Source organism: Syngnathus acus, chromosome 11 (genome assembly GCF_901709675.1).
Source record: "Syngnathus acus chromosome 11, fSynAcu1.2, whole genome shotgun sequence".
NCBI lineage: Eukaryota > Metazoa > Chordata > Actinopteri > Syngnathiformes > Syngnathidae > Syngnathus > Syngnathus acus.
Genome location: NC_051096.1, coordinates 7,409,278 through 7,425,323, shown reverse-complemented (window position 1 = coordinate 7,425,323; position 16,046 = coordinate 7,409,278). Strand labels below are relative to the sequence as shown.

Below are 16,046 nucleotides of genomic sequence, written 5' to 3'. Positions count from 1 at the left end.
AGAGCGGCGTGGAAACAAGGTCCGGGGCTAAGCTCTGTAACGTCACGTTAAGACACGATCCGGAGACACACGCACAGCAAGCACTATTGACAGTACAAACACGGATTGGGATACTTTTCCAATAAAAAACGTTTGCTCTGTTATGGACGTGTATCGCCTTTCTTATTCAGCTCAACGTCTTGCACCCCTGCAGTGATGGGAACATCTTGGCCTTGTTTGAACCGTTTTTTAGATGCATACCAAAAAAGCACAAAAAAGCCCAAGCCGCCATTTTGATTTGTGGACAGCCATTAAACTTTCCCTATTTCAGTAAACATAACATTACTGGTTGCAAAGAACTCGCTTTATGTTGACAGCAGTGAAGTTCAATGACAGCTTTGAAGCGGTCACGGCAGTTTCCGGAACTTGGACTTTGGGTTTGTTTGTGGGGTCGAGGTGTTTGCAGCATGGTGGAAAGTGGTCATGGCCACAGACTTATTTATACAAACAATTCAGGCCAAGGTGTGTAAATATTGAAAAGGACACTTGTTGTGCATTTTGAATCAATTGGTGGTTAAATGACATGGTTCTAGTAAGATTTTGTCACGGATTAAGAATTAAAACCCAGGTCGATTTGAATTGAAACTAAATCAACAGCACCTCTGGTGGTTGCACCGAAGTACTGCATTCCATTTTGCTTCAACACACGCTTTACAGTTGACGTATTGTTGTATCAACTTGGGAAAATACATCAACACAAAACAAGAGTCCCTCCATCCCCTTCAAACACCCTCATGCAGTCTTGTCCATTGACTCTTTGTTTTTGTGACTTTCCATCCCACCTATTGCTATGTATACCGATTGGCCCCGATTGGCCCCATCCCCTGCACGTGGCCTCGGACTGCGTTTGATAACAAATACATGTGGACATGACACGCCACTCATACGACAACACAGCCTTGGTCACGAGGACGACAAGTTACTCGGTGTCACGAGCCGCTGGTGCTAAATTGTGACCTTCAGATCGCCACATCAAATCCAGCTTGTTCCTTTCGGACTGAATGGGACAAGTAAGGTGATGCCCTGGGAAAGGACTCGGTTAGATAAAGGAAAGGTCCCGATGACCTTTATTATACAGTAGAGTGCAGAGGGCTTTGGTTTCTATCACTCACTGGTTCTTTTGGACCTTTCTTGAGTGCTTATATGGAACAAGAGGTTGGTCAGTGGGGGAAAAAAAAGAAGACAGAAACTAGTCAAGCAGGAAAGAGGCAGACATTCATCTGAAGGTGTACACAACACGGAAGGGCAGTGCTGCTGTTTTGGTTAGCAGCGTGTAGAAAATACTAGCGCCTCCACTTGGCTGACATCATGTGATAGCGTTTTGGCAATGCATCGACTTCATTTCAAGCGGGATCACACGATCATAAATATCAGTGAAGCAGGAAAAACAAATAGGCCGATGCTAAGGCAACTTGCGCAGGCTGTCACGTCCCCACGTCACCTGACTTCCAGCCTAGCCCGACTCATGGAATTGCCAGCACCTGCTACAGCTCGTTAGGTTCCCTATTTAACCTCTCTGTGTTCTGCCAGTAGTTGTCAGTTCGTCTGATTACCCTGCACGTGATACTGCTGCCTTTTTGTCCCCGGACCAAACTTTGTAGCCAACAGCTTCCTTGACCTTCGACCACGCTCCAGATCGCCGCCTGTCCTGACTACTTGCCTGACCTTCGACCACGCTCCAGATCGCCGCCTGTCCTGACTACTTGCCTGACCTTCGACCACGCTCCAGATCGCCGCCTGTCCTGACTACTTGCCTGACCTTCGACCACGCTCCAGATCGCCGCCTGCCCTGACTACTTGCTCGTTCTACATCCCCGTTTTCCCTCTCACCATTAAAGGATCGTGCTGCACTTGGTTCCCTGTCTTTGTTGCCTGACACAGGCATTTAAAAAGCCTCCGCCGGGGTCGGCGCTCTACTAATGGAGTCTGAGCAATAACAAATGCCAGGTTGCTTTTATAGCAGGATAACTCAGACTGATCAAACAGTCACTGTTTCATTTCAACTATTGATGTTGCACTTTCCTTAAAAGAAACGATTTACTTACGATTTAATTTGTTTACTACGGATCATCCATCTGGGAATGAATTGAAGCGTGATGGAGAAGCCGTTATTTTGTGGCAACAATACAAGTTACATGAGGATTGCTGTGATTTGCAACAGTGTATCCCGGGGATGTAACTTTTTGCGGCTGTTGCAACTTGTACTCTTGCAGAATGCCTCGCTGATCGTGGCGAAATTAGTCTGAGCACACTCGGAATGACATTTGTTTTTTCGACACATGCAGCATGCCTGGGACTTGCTCGGATACGCAAGAGCTTAAAGCCAAAGAGGTGTATTATTACCAAACTAGCAAGTTTAATGGCCATTATGATGGTTCTCAGAGAGCTAATCTTTTTTTTTGGGGGGGGGGGGGATGCAAATCCACTGCCATACATTTACTTAAACACAATGTGTTGCATGAAGTCAACAAAATCTAATCTGCAGCATGTTGACACAATACCTTAGTCAATTTATTGGTGTTAGTATGCATGTCAACAAACATTTTTAACATAGGTAAAACAACGTATAGCATGTTTGTGCAAAGGGAGGCGGCCAAGTAAAGTCAACGTTGCACATTGCATACGGACGTCTCACCTATCTGCACGCTTACAGTAGCAGCTTGTGTGTACAGTACTTAGAAGCTGTCAGCTTCATGGCATGTGTACGCAGCTAAATTGAGAACTTAGACGTGCCAGAACTAAGGAGGCTTTGCAAATAAAAAGCCAATGAAGAAGCCACATGAGAAAAGCTACTCATTTTTCGACCCAGACTGTGGAATTTAGAGGTTTCTGCACAGCATTAAAGTCCACCAAGTCACTTTGAACTGTGATAGTTAAAAAGAAACTTGAGTGAGTTTTTCTGGGATATCCAAGCCACGTTGCACGCAAATATGTTTGCAAATGGAGTTGAAGTTCATTTAGCAACACGCAAGCTTGCTTTTGATTTTAAAGGGGACACATCACAAATCTAGCAAGTGCCTCTGGACCTCCTGCCCCCACTGCCACCTTGCAAGAATGCAAGATCATGGTGCAGCAGTTCCAACATAGCACCACCATGAGCCAACCAATGAGATTGCTTGGATGTGATCTCTTGGCTGGCTGCCTGCCCCCCTGTTGGCATATATTCACGAACTGGAGACTGATATGATCTGCCTTGATGCATGAACTATGCATCAAGCAGTTTGGAGCACGTGTTGAAATTCATCACATGAAATTCATTCATCCATTCATTCAGGGCTTGATGGAGCATATTGTAACACATATAATTAAATGACACAAGTGTCATTATTATTACAGTCATAGGCTATGACAGTAAATGTTATTTCTTAGTTTATTTATTAGCTTATTTATTGGTTTATTTATTCGTTTATTTATGTGTGATCAGCCCACGCGAGTTTTTCTTTTTTTTCTTTTTTTTTCTTTTTACGCCCACAAGCGCATGAGTGAGCGCCCGTGCCGGCGTGACGTGTACAAAGAGGAGCGGCCAAATGTGGGGTGAGAGTACTCTACAAATGGGCGGGGAGCTCTAAAAACGACTAGCTTATCCGCATCTTCTCACTTTGCAATCAGATTCCACGCAAGTGATAGTTGTCAAGTTTAACAGTTTTTTTATTGCAATATTTTTCCCTGCTTTTTTTTTTTGTCTGTCAAGATAACAAGACGAGGCAGCTATTCTGATATGGCCAAGGGGGAAGGTAGCGAACAATACTCCAACGCCAGTTTATTAACTAAACCTGGTAACTGCGATGGCATTTCTATTGCAAGAAAGGTGGGTACTTATTGCTATTATTGTTTTGATCATTATTGTTATTGCTATTATTGGAAAGATCTGCCTTGATTGTAAGAAAATCCGGTTTAATGCCTATTCAATGAGGAGAAAGGTTTGTAACGTGCCTTGGAATGAATGAATGAACGAACAGAACACGCCGGTTTGAATTGTCATTTTCAAAAGGGAGTGTCTCATTCAGTGATTTGGTCCTCGTCGCACTTTTCGCAATGTGAGACTTCCCCGGCTATATTTTCATTCATATTACATTTTACATTTAAATTGAGGTAAATACCACATTTGATCATCTAGCCGTAATATTGAAGATTCCTAATTATGTATGCATACCTCGTGACATTCTTCAAATACTTAATATTACATTCAAAAAACCTGTAAGAAACAAAAGACTGCAAACACTGAACACATTGCTTATAATTGCTGTTTTCTTGTCTGCTGTGGTTTTAAACTAGTCGTTACTCGAGTCACCCCAGAGCTAAATTTAAAAGCGGAAAATGTCCCTCTTCTTTTAGTTTGAATGTACGTGTCCTGATATGCCTTCATCGTAACGTAGCTCGTCAATTTTATTTGGAAAGGAAAATATCCTAATCTCGTGTCAACATGCAGCGCGTTATCGTATTCAAATAAATTGGCCGTGTGTAAATGTTGCGTTCAAGTGCAAAGTACAAGTGCGTCTGTATTCATCCTTATCATTTACCACGTAAAAACTCCACATTCCGATACCTTAACTTAATTGTCAATATTAATTGACCAAGCCGTTAGCAGTGGCTTTGACCTCATGGACTGAATTGATCTTGTGAGTATTGTTATCATAAGGTTGTCAACAAAATTAAATTCAGTTTCCTAAACTTTGAATGGCGCCAGTATCTGTTTGCAGTCTTTTGTCACCTGAACTTAATGGTGAAGTTGTATTAACAACAAGACCAAAAAAAAAAAAGGATTGTCCAGCTCTGTTGTGGTCAAACAAGAAGCATCATTTATCCCCCTCATGAATATCAAGTGCTCGAGGAAGACTAGTCAAGTTCAGAGGGTTTTATTGCATTGTAAAACTTATGTGGTCACTAATAAGCAAGCGCATCATGTGGGCACAGCAAAACAAAACACTCACATTTGATTGGTCAGCGAGGAGGGTGTGTGTTCGGACCGGGTCACAGGGGCTTTTCATTCCAGCTGGTGCGCAGGACGGCCCGTTTGCCAAGGTGCCCTCGTCAGACTCGGGCGTGTGACAACACGATGTTTTCTTTCCCGGGAAGTTAGACACAAAGGTCCTTGTTAGCTCAGCTGGTAAAATGAAAGATTCATTTTCCCCCTCACAAGGTGACAAACACATGTCACAGTGGCTCTAAAAAAAGTTTTCAACATCTCAGTGGGTTATTTTGAAGCGGATTAGACCGAACGAGACTGAAGCTTACATTTTCGGGAAAGAAAAGAAAAAGAGAGTCGACAAGGGAATGGGAATGTGTTCACTCTTGTTGCATGGGTGGATCCAGCTGTCTGTTGCTTGCCAGAATTCCAAAACAGCTGCAAATGCTTTCCTCACAAAGCTCATCAAATATGTCCATTGAATTTTCAATTTAGCTTTTTTTTTCCCCCCCTCAGAGCGAGCAAAGGAACAGATTGTCTATCTGCAACAAGCTCTGCTACGCCGTCGGTGGAGCGCCCTACCAGATCACAGGATGTGCCTTGGGCTTCTTCTTGCAGCTCTATCTGCTGGATGTAGCACAGGTTGGTGGAAACCAAAATGATGTCGCAATTGTACCGAATGTTTGATTACATTCCTGACAACAGTCTTGGTAGGCAAATCAAATAGAACGGCGGGGAGTCTTTGACTTTCCACTTCATCACACACCTCATGGGCTTGACCACGAGATTAGCGTCAGGGCTCATTAAAGTCACCGCCGCCAGCCACCCACGTTTCAGTTTATTTGATATTACAGCACTGTAATGGATAACTTTTTCCTCACATGTTCAGTTCATTCAAGTTCATGGTGCTAGCAAGACCTTCTCTGACATTATCTTCTCCATTGGCAGCTGGATCCATTCTACGCCTCAATCATCCTGTTTGTGGGCCGAGCATGGGACGCCATAACGGACCCCACGGTGGGCTTCTTGGTCTCCAGGAGTCCTTGGACACGTTTTGGACGCATGATGCCCTGGTAGGTGCAAAAGTGGATTATAGTTAAACCTTGTGTACACACACTGCCAATCATCCCAACTGGGGTTACCACAGGTCACTCTCGTGCAACGCTATTTCCTCATTCCGCACAACTCCCAGTTGCTTCTCAACGGTGAAGCCATTCTCCCAGTTGAAATGAAAGCATCACGGGGGAAGGGGGAAGCCCCGTGCAGAAGTTGCGCTATTTTCCTTTGGTAAATATAGCCCTCCATCTTTGCCAATGCAATTTATACACGTCCTTAAGTTTTTTTCCCCCCCCCGCCTCGTAGTAGACATTCCGATTTTCTTCGTCTAGTCGTAAGTGCCCGCGAGTGGCCCCCTTTTATTCACAAGCCAGTCCTTTGTAACAACCATGTTAGCATCCTCCCCCCACTGCCGAAACTAACCCCCCAATGTTAAGCGAGGCTGCCTGGAAAATGTCCGAAGGGTTACAAGTTGGGCGTCGAGTGTCCGAGGGGCTGTCAGCGCCCATGTCATTTTAGTAAGGTGTTTGAGGTCATCTTACGCAACAGGGATTTTGCCTTCTGTGCTTCAGTGCTCCTGAAAAGGCAACTCGTGGTTTTGAAATGTGATATCACCATTAAACTGGAATCGATGAATCCAGGCGAAGTGTTTATGAGTGTGCAAATTTAGGAAATCGTGGTTCTCGACATTTGATTGAGAAATAGGCTGGTTCTCCTGGCAGGTTGGGCAAGGGGGAGTCACCGGCGGCATGCTCGGGAAGCAATGAGGCAGGCCACGTCACTCGAGACCAGCGTGGAGAAAAGCGCCGCGCAGTCAGCTACTCCATATTGCTCGCTAGTGTGTAGAGGGGGAGGGTAGATTAGCGAGGTCCGCTTCTGGTTGGTCCAACCCGCAACACACCATCACTTTTGCGCCAATGAGAGCGAAGCTCTCGAGGCCTCGGATGTTTTTTTTTTTTCCCTCCGTCACGTCATGCGGGTTACTCCAGTTCAAGTGACTTATCAGCACAGAATGTTGCAGGTTGCCAAGTCCACAAACGTGTGATTGTTCAACGGGGAAGTTCTAGAGGAGATACATATAATGAATATATTTAATCTGACTTCACACGGCTTGCCGTCGTGAGATTGCACGCTGATTCCTCTCATAGCGGCCTTCCCGCAAACGGGCTCCGTGCCTAAATGAGTGAACAGGTGTGTCGCTTTCGGTACAAGTTGTAACTGTCATTATTGTAGGTCAAACTTGAACTTTGTTGCTAACCAAAATGGCAGCAGCGCCCTACCAAGACATTTTCAGTCTCCATGCCTTTTCTTCATATTTCTCATTTTTTACAACAATAATAATATGCGCTAAACTCAAAGTGGAAATACCTGTACAGTCTAGTTTTTTGGAGGTACTAAAAAAAGTTGGTTGCTGATTACCAATTGTTTGATGAATATGATTCATCTGATTCGAAATGGATCAGGGGACGCGACATTTCCTGGTTCAGAGGTGCGGTTTCCTTTAGTGTCGCACATAACTGAGGAATGTTGATCAGATTGACAAACTGGACTTGGAGGCTTTACAGGACGTGCCCGAAAGAATTCCACTTCCCAAGTTCTGGGTGGCCTCTTTAAAATCACCTCAGCATGGTGATTCAGACGCTGACGAAGCTTAAGTAGGTGAACGTCAATCAATTATGAAATTCCTTCACACGTGCGTACAGTGACTTGTCAGAGCCGAACCGCACGACTTAGCACTTGGCAGCGTTAGAATGGAAGATGGCCCGCTACTGTTTTCTTTCCTAGGCCTCATTAGGCCTCCATTGTTTATTGCATAGCACGAAGAGCTTCACCCACAGTGACCTTTTTTTTCCTTTCCCTTTCGTGTTCCCTCAGGATTGCCATCTCGACTCCTGTGGCTGTGATTTCCTACTTCCTAATATGGTACGTGCCCCCCTTTGAGGACAACAAAGTCATCTGGTACCTTTTCTTCTACTGCCTCTTCCAGAGTCTTCAAACTGTGAGTACAAGCGAATAAGTGCCAATGTCCGTTCGGAGCAGCTTTTGACAGCCTTGTCTCGTGTCTCTTTCAGTGTTTCCACGTGCCGTATTCGGCCCTCACCATGTTCATCAGCTCCGAGCAGAAAGAAAGAGACTCTGCTACAGCTTACAGTGAGTAGCAGTGTTTTCCCTCAAAGACATTTCCTGAGAATATAAAAAAAACTCTTCCTGATAAATGTTTATCGACTCCCACAATCAGGGATGACGGTGGAGGTTCTGGGAACTGTGCTCGGTACCGCCATCCAAGGTCAGATCGTGGGGATGGCCAACGCCCCCTGCGTCCCTGGCCCGGGAGAAATTCTGGCCAACATGAGTAACTCATCGGTCGGTCTCAACGGAACGGATCACGTCATTTCTCTGGAACACACGGTACGGCAATGCAACCCTTTTGATTTCAGGAAGTGGCATTTTTGGCTGACTTGTGTGTTTGTCTTCAGAAAACCGCCTACATGATCGCCTCCGGAGTCATCTGCTTGATCTACGTCCTCTGCGCCTTTGTTCTGTTCTTTGGCGTGAGTGAGCAAAAAGGTCAGGGGCCATTTCTTTTTAAAAACGTCACCACTTCCAGCGAAATAAGTGAGGCTTTCAATAATCTCATGACCTCAGATGAGACTCAAGTTTTTTTTTTTTTTTTTTAAGAGTCCAGCCGTCCCAAGTCGGAGCCCTTGTCGTTCTTCCAGGGCATCAAGTTGGTGATGGGACACGGGCCCTACGCCAAACTGGTCATGGTCTTCCTCTTCACCTCCTTAGCGTTCATGGTACGCATACACGCGAATCTTGAAAGGAGCCTGAATGACTTTCTTGGTCATTGAATGAATTATTTCTGTCTTTGGCAGCTCCTGGAGGGCAACTTCGCTCTGTTCTGCAGCTACACCCTCGGCTTCCGAAACGACTTCCAGAATATTCTGTTGGTGATCATGGTGAGTGTAAACGCGAGATAGCAGCAGGTTGTTGTTTCAGGTAGACAGACGGTTGCCATAACAACTTCCCTGGAAAAGGTCTGGCATATAAATTGTGTGCAGTCACAGAGCTGGTCTGTAGTCCATCAGAGCGCCGCACTGTTCTTTCTCACTGTCCATTAGCATAATATGTGAGCTGGGCCTGAATGCCATCTTATTCCCACAGATGTAGACTCTTGGTTCTCACCCTGAAAAAAAATTCAGTCGGCATCAATCAGTCTTTAAAAAAAGGCAAACTCGGGCCAAGAGGCGGCGTGGGGGAATCCAGGTTAACAGGGTTGATCCGATTACGCAATTTTCATCCCGTACTTGGCGGGAAGGATTATGGAGCCGACCAGGAATTTATTTAGCCAGATGACTTTATTCGCTAATCACGTGGGTTACTATAAACTTCTGACAAAGACTTTCCTGCTGGGATGAAAAGCAAACAGCGCTGATCCCCAAGTGGAAATTTGAAAACAGGAATCAAAAAGCACAATGTTTTTCCGAGGCTTCGATTGCTCCGAGTCGGACAATGCGGCCCCTGTGGAATTCACCCAATATCCTCACTCGCGAGTTGAACATCTCGTTGAATGCGTCCATTGTCATGTCAGTGTTACATAACATCACGCAAACTCGCACTGTATTGTATGGAGAACTATTGTACTTAGAGGTGCAACGATTAATTGACAACTAATCGATTTTGTCACAGCTTTCGGCCACGCTCACCATCCCCTTCTGGCAGTGGTTCCTCACCAAATTTGGGAAGAAGACGGCAGTCTACATCGGCACCTTGGTAAAGCCCCACTTTGAGAAAATCTGCCATTTTCATCATAAATGTATTCTAATGACTAATATTCATATTTGCCCTTTCTCCAGTCCGCGGTTCCCTTCATGATCCTGGTGGTGCTCATTAAGAGCAACCTGATCGTCACCTACATTGTCTCCTTCGCCGCCGGGGTCAGCGTGGCGGCAGCCTTCCTGTTGCCTTGGTGAGACCCCCCCCCCCTCCCCAAACCCCGGCCCTCGCCAATTAACAACACGCCCGACTCAAAAGGCTCTTTTGCCCATCAGGTCCATGTTGCCCGACGTCGTGGATGACTTCCAAGTGCAGAACCCAAAAGCCAACGGCCACGAGGCGCTTTTCTACTCCTTTTACGTCTTCTTCACCAAGTTCGCCTCTGGAGTCTCCCTGGGCATCTCCACTCTCAGTTTAGAGTAAGTGTTCACTTAAATTCAGTTTTATTTAGATGGCGGCAAAGCACTACTTTTTCTATTGGACAGCACTGTGGCCTATTTCCTAAAAATAAATTAAATTTTTTTTTTTAATCGGGCTGATTTTGGAGATTGCACTCCATTCTTTGTCTGGATGCGTGTCAAGATTTTTTTTCTCCCGTTTTTAATGAGCATGGAGCTGAAAGATGTTAATCCAAATCTGACAAATTCTACATCAAAGCATTTTTTTTTTTTACTTTCTTTTTTTTTTTTCTGCTTTAATGCGATTCCATTACAATACAGTGTCATGCTTCTATCACAAGACTGCGTCTTAACTTTTGTGTGATTTTATTTTATTTTTTTCCCCCTCTTTCCCCTTCCCCTCCAGTTTTGCCGGGTACATCTCTCGAGGTTGCAAACAACCGGCGGAAGTGGACATCACGCTGAAGGTCCTGGTCTCAGCCGCCCCCATACTCCTCATCATAATCGGCCTGATCATCCTCTACACGTATCCCATTGACGAGGAGAGGAGGCAATGCAACCGCAAACGTCTCCAGGAGCAAAGGTAAGCTGAATAAGAATAATATTATGATTTGGATTGCTGTCAAATGTGACCACTCAATTTAATGGTGTTTGTTTTTCTTCATAGGGATGAGACAGATTCCGAAACGGACTCGACAGAATTTTCCAACATGATCTAGCACGTTTTCTACCCACAGCCCAAGCGAGACAAGCGGCTGGCATTTTGCACTATCTTACAGACACCGCCTTGTCCAGGCAACGCTCTTGCTGCTGCTGCTGCTGCTGCTGCTGCTGCTATTTCCTTTCCAGAGGCTACAAAACGCGCCACCCCACGCTGTTATTTAGTCTCTTTTTGTAACTTTCCTTTTTTTTGTGACTTTATGAAAGTGCACAAAAAGCCCGCATCCATCTTTTTTCTTTGCTTAATCCAGCAACTTTGAGCTCTGCGCTAGAACCCGAAACTTGAACACACAGCGTCTGTGCCTTAGCTCAGTTCAGTAGCAAAAAACAACAACAACACAAACACTTTAATTGAACGTGGGCTATTTATTTGTCATTTGTCCTGACAGCCTGATTGTTCCCATCTCAATCCATAGGCAAACCGTTAACATCTTTCAAGGGCTTGTTTGATTTGTTTCATTCCATTCAGTAAAACCACTACAATAAATTTGCTACTACTATGGCTAGAATAGCTACTGAGGAAAAGGAAGAGATGACTGAATACTGAGCAAAACGCGATAACAGCCAGTAACTGAATATGTGATTGCGTAATTTAAGTATTTTTATTCGTTTCTGATGATACAGTTTGGACAAAAGACGCGTCTCAGTATCTAAAATCTATTTAAGGGCGGAATTGATAAATATGTTTTCATGCCTTTGAACGCGTCGCCATTGCTTCTGTCTGTACGCATTGAAAAAAGGGTGCTCGTAATTGTTGATGATGGGAATGTTGAGTGAGTTTTGGTTCATATGTCTTGTATGACAAACTACTGATTTGTGATCTTTGTTCATATCCATTGATATGGAAACATGTACATACAGCATCCTATGTTATACATACATTGACCGCATGTTCCCATTTGGGGTACCAATGTGAAGTTGTTTGCATTTTTGTCCACTTTAAAAAAAAAAAAAAAAAAAAAAAAAGAGAGAGAAGTTGTAATCCTTACATAATTTGTAGCGGGGGCTATACATGATGCAATTTTGTCTCTAGTTACGGTTACTTTTGTACATCATATTAATGTCATGTTTTTTGGAGAGGGTTGTGGAACTGCAACTGTTTTTTTCCCCTCCCTCATGAGGCTGTGAACCAAATGTGTGAGCTTTAAGTCCCCGGAGACATATACATATAGATTACATGACACTGTGCATATGTATATAGTTGATGTAAACTTGTAAATATACCTTTGATATTTGTGGCTGCCATTGTTTTGATGTACTGTAGTTTATTTAAGAAAAGAGATTGAAGACAATAAATATTGGAACAATGAACTGAAAGTTATTTGACTTACTTTTATTTTATTTAGTCTTTAGCAAACCAAAGTACTCAAAAAAAAAAAAACTCATGAAAACAGTGACTGAACTTTTAAGATTAGAACTAGGAAACACTGAAGGAACCCGGACCCTTTCACGTCTTTTGTGTATAAAATTGAAGCCACATAATTGACTTGAAATCTAGCCAGAATCATAACGGAGGACTGTTGTTTTTTAATGTAATTACTCGACTTGATTAGGTGGGTTTTTTTTCTTCTTCTAAAAGTCAAAATACAATTATGAATGACAGGAAAATATTTCTTTTTATGTATTCACCAAATACATGAACGGAAAACTTAAATTTCAAAAACGCAATATTCACTGAGGTTTTTATTTACATTCGTTTTTTTTAGTTAAATCCTGACACCTAGTGTATGATTTCTGTAACAACACCATAAGCAATATTCGCGATGTTCGGTTTTACGGCTAAACGACGACACCTGGTGTACAGTTTGTGTAACAACACTACAAACCACTTGACATCTTATGCTCGGCTTTCGATTGTTTTTCCTCAATCGATCGCTGATGCAACTCTCTGACAGTGACAGCTTCCACTACCCGGCTGCTTTTTCATTCGCACCGCGTGAGCTCTTGAGGTAGGACTGCATACATTTGAACACAATTGCATATTTATTGAACATGTCCTCTATGTAATGAGCAAGACGTTTTTGTGCTTTGATTCTGCAACAACTGCTTGATCCTGCTTCATGTTGTTGCACATGGCGTTGATGCTAGCCAGCTAGCTAACGTCAGCTAACTACATCATCACAAGTTGACGACCTAATTGCATTTGATTAGTTGATTTCATAATGTCTGCTCAAAAGCTTCAATCAACACTCTGTAAGCTCTCCATAGATGCAATTTGCCTGGTTGCTATTGCAAATCCTGCATGGTCTGCAAAACCAACAAAGAAAAATCCAATTTCCATCATTAAATGTTGCAGCCTTTCACCATGGCGACTCAGCAAAGCCCCGAGGAGAAGCTGCACCTCATCACCAGGAACCTGCAGGTGGGTCACAGATGTTTCCACGACGACATCACCATGTCTTCATTGTTGCTCATTTCACGCAGGAGGTGCTCGGGGAAGACAAGCTGAAGGAAGTCCTTCAGCAAAGGGAGCTGAAGGTGTACTGGGGAACGGCCACCACTGGCAAGCCGCACGTGGCTTACTTCGTTCCCATGTCCAAGATCGCCGACTTCCTCAAAGCCGGATGCGAGGTGTGTGTTTCAAAGCTTGCCGATCGTCCCGCAGAAGCTTTTAAATTTCCCTCTTTGCTTTCCTCATCCAGGTCACCATTTTGTTTGCTGACTTGCACGCCTTCCTCGACAATATGAAGGCTCCCTGGGATCTGCTGGAGCTTCGGGTGAAGTACTACGAGGAGATCATCAAGGCCATGTTGGAGAGCATCGGCGTACCTTTGGAGAAACTCACGTTTGTGAAAGGAACCGACTACCAGCTCAGTAGGTCAGTTAGCCAGCGATGAACTTTATTGACCCCACAGCATCCATTTGAAATCCAAAACCACTCATCAGCTTCCATAAAATGTTTTGATTGATGTCAGAGAGTACACTCTGGATGTCTACCGCCTGTCGTCAATGGTGACTGAGCACGATGCCAAAAAGGCGGGCGCCGAGGTGGTCAAGCAGGTGGAGCACGCCCTGCTCAGCGGGCTGCTCTATCCGGGACTGCAGGTACTAGCATAAAACCGCGGAAGTAGCTTTTTCATCGCCATGCCAGTGCTGAATACCATTCTGGTCACTCCTCAGGCGCTGGATGAGGAGTACCTGAAAGTGGACGCTCAATTTGGTGGAGTGGACCAAAGGAAGATCTTCACTTTTGCTGAGAAGGTGTCGCCTTTACGTTCTTGACAAAACTTGCGTTAGTACAGGTTAGTTGAATTCAAGCTGATGCATAGGAAAATCATTTCCGTTTTTCTGCAGTACCTTCCCTCCATGGGCTATGCCAAGCGCATCCATCTGATGAACCCAATGGTACCAGGACTGACCGGTGCCAAGATGAGCTCCTCAGAGGAAGTACGAGTCAAACCAATTTGAATGGAACGTCTTAATGTGTGTATTTCATAGTCGCTGCTTTTCTGCAAAAGGACTCAAAGGTCGACCTGCTGGACTCCAAAGAAGATCTAAAGAAGAAGCTGAAAAAGGTCTTCTGTGAGCCGGGAAACATTGAGAATAACGGCGTTCTCTCCTTTGTCAAATTTGTGCTCTTCCCTCTTCGTGGAGGTACGACACACACCGTGATATTTATTTTTTGCATATTAAACCGTTTACAAAAAATGTCCGACTGTGTTCAGGGTTCTCCATCAAAAGAGACGCCAAGTTTGGTGGAGACAAAGTCTACTCAGCGTTTGAAGATGTTGAGAAGGACTTTGCGGCGGAGGTAAATTGGTGGCTGGCTTCATTTGGGCTTTAAAGAGGACTTAAGTTCATCTCTCATCAGCGGATCCACCCCGGAGACTTGAAGGTCTCCGTGGAGGCGGCCCTCAACCAGCTGCTGGAGCCCATCCGCAAGAAGTTTCAGACTGCCGAACTGCGCAAGCTGACGGCCGCCGCCTACCCCTCGACCAAGACGAGTCAGTGTCGTGCGATGTGACGCGAGCGAGCGAACGCACGTCGCTCGGCTTTACGTTCCCGCGTCTGTCCGTGCAGAAGGAGCCGGAAAGGGCGCCAGGGCAGGAGGAGGACCTGGAGGAGATGAGGAGGAGTTGACACCGTCCAAACTGGACATCCGGGTGGGGAAGGTTGTCAGTGTGGAGAAGGTGACTTTGTGCGACCCTTTATTTTATGGATTTTCAACAACGTCTTCTAAAAGTGTCTTTCTTCAACTGGAAGCATCCAGATGCCGATTCGCTGTACTTGGAGAAGATCGACGTCGGCGAGGCGGAGCCCAGGACGGTGGTCAGCGGGCTGGTGGCTTACATCTCCCAGGAGGACTTGCAAGAGCGAATGGTCCTGGTGCTGTGCAACCTCAAACCCCAGAAGATGCGCGGCATCGAGTCGCAAGCCATGCTCCTCTGTGCTTCCATGTATGATGATTCTTTCTGCTTTGTGTTTCTTCGGGTTCCTCCATCTCACCATGTTGCGTGGTTTTATTTTATTTATTATTTTGTAAATGTTTATTTTTTTTGTAGCGAAGGGGAGCCCCGCAGAGTGGAGCCACTCGACCCTCCTGAGGGTTCCTCGCCGGGGGACCGGGTCTTTGTAGAAGGATACGAAGCAGGCAAACCAGACGACAGACTCAACCCGAAGAAGAAAATCTGGGAGAAAATACAAGTACATCCAAGCCTCCATTTTCAAAAGTTGCCTTTGAGATGTTCCATTTGAAATCTGCAATCTTTCTTCTCCAGGTGGACCTGAAGATCTCAGAGGAGTGCGTGGCTCAGTGGAAAGACAACCTGCTGATGAGCAAACTTGGACAGATCACGTGTAAAACTCTGAAAGGAGGAAATATCAGTTAGGTACTCACCTTCACCTGCCAGCCACATCTTCAAACAGTTGCCATGGGAACAATGGAACATGGAGACTGAAAGTCTTTCAGAGGGTTAGGGTTAAAAAAAAGGGACCTGTTATGATTCATAACTTATCTGCCGGATTGCACTCTCACGTGAACACATATGCCAAAGTGCGCTTTCGTTCTTAATCAGTGACGGTTTCCTGTCCAGTTGCATCATGGGTAGCGCATCATACTAGCATCCATTATTACCGTGATCAAATAAACTGGATGAAGATCGTGGTGTTATCATCTACGCATTCAAAAATAAATAGCATCACTTTCATAA

The 16,046-nt window shown here is 44.8% G+C and overlaps 2 protein-coding genes across 3 annotated transcripts; both read left to right on the top strand.

Annotated features, from left to right (window-relative positions):
- Positions 1 to 3,617: 3,617 nt before the first annotated feature.
- mfsd2ab (major facilitator superfamily domain containing 2ab) lies at positions 3,618 to 12,207 on the top strand. Its single transcript, XM_037264325.1, has 14 exons — positions 3,618 to 3,847; positions 5,462 to 5,587; positions 5,894 to 6,018; positions 7,877 to 8,000; positions 8,074 to 8,152; positions 8,241 to 8,410; positions 8,479 to 8,569; positions 8,681 to 8,799; positions 8,878 to 8,961; positions 9,692 to 9,775; positions 9,859 to 9,971; positions 10,054 to 10,197; positions 10,583 to 10,759; positions 10,844 to 12,207. Exons 1-14 carry the CDS (start codon positions 3,758 to 3,760, stop codon positions 10,893 to 10,895), a joined length of 1,578 nt encoding a protein of 525 aa, XP_037120220.1. The 5' UTR covers positions 3,618 to 3,757; the 3' UTR covers positions 10,896 to 12,207.
- A 544-nt stretch (positions 12,208 to 12,751) lies between these two features.
- Positions 12,752 to 16,045, top strand: yars1 (tyrosyl-tRNA synthetase 1). Of its 2 annotated transcripts, none has more exons than XM_037263474.1 (14): positions 12,752 to 12,851; positions 13,191 to 13,258; positions 13,321 to 13,467; positions 13,539 to 13,714; positions 13,812 to 13,941; positions 14,017 to 14,097; positions 14,191 to 14,283; positions 14,355 to 14,490; positions 14,562 to 14,647; positions 14,708 to 14,840; positions 14,917 to 15,026; positions 15,100 to 15,293; positions 15,399 to 15,540; positions 15,615 to 16,045. In XM_037263474.1, exons 2-14 carry the CDS (start codon positions 13,202 to 13,204, stop codon positions 15,723 to 15,725), a joined length of 1,596 nt encoding a protein of 531 aa, XP_037119369.1. In that variant the 5' UTR covers positions 12,752 to 12,851; positions 13,191 to 13,201; the 3' UTR covers positions 15,726 to 16,045. The 2 variants fall into 2 exon arrangements, with proteins under 2 accessions (XP_037119369.1, XP_037119370.1); XM_037263475.1 differs by having other exon boundaries at positions 12,762 to 12,845; positions 13,193 to 13,258.
- Position 16,046: the final 1 nt, after the last annotated feature.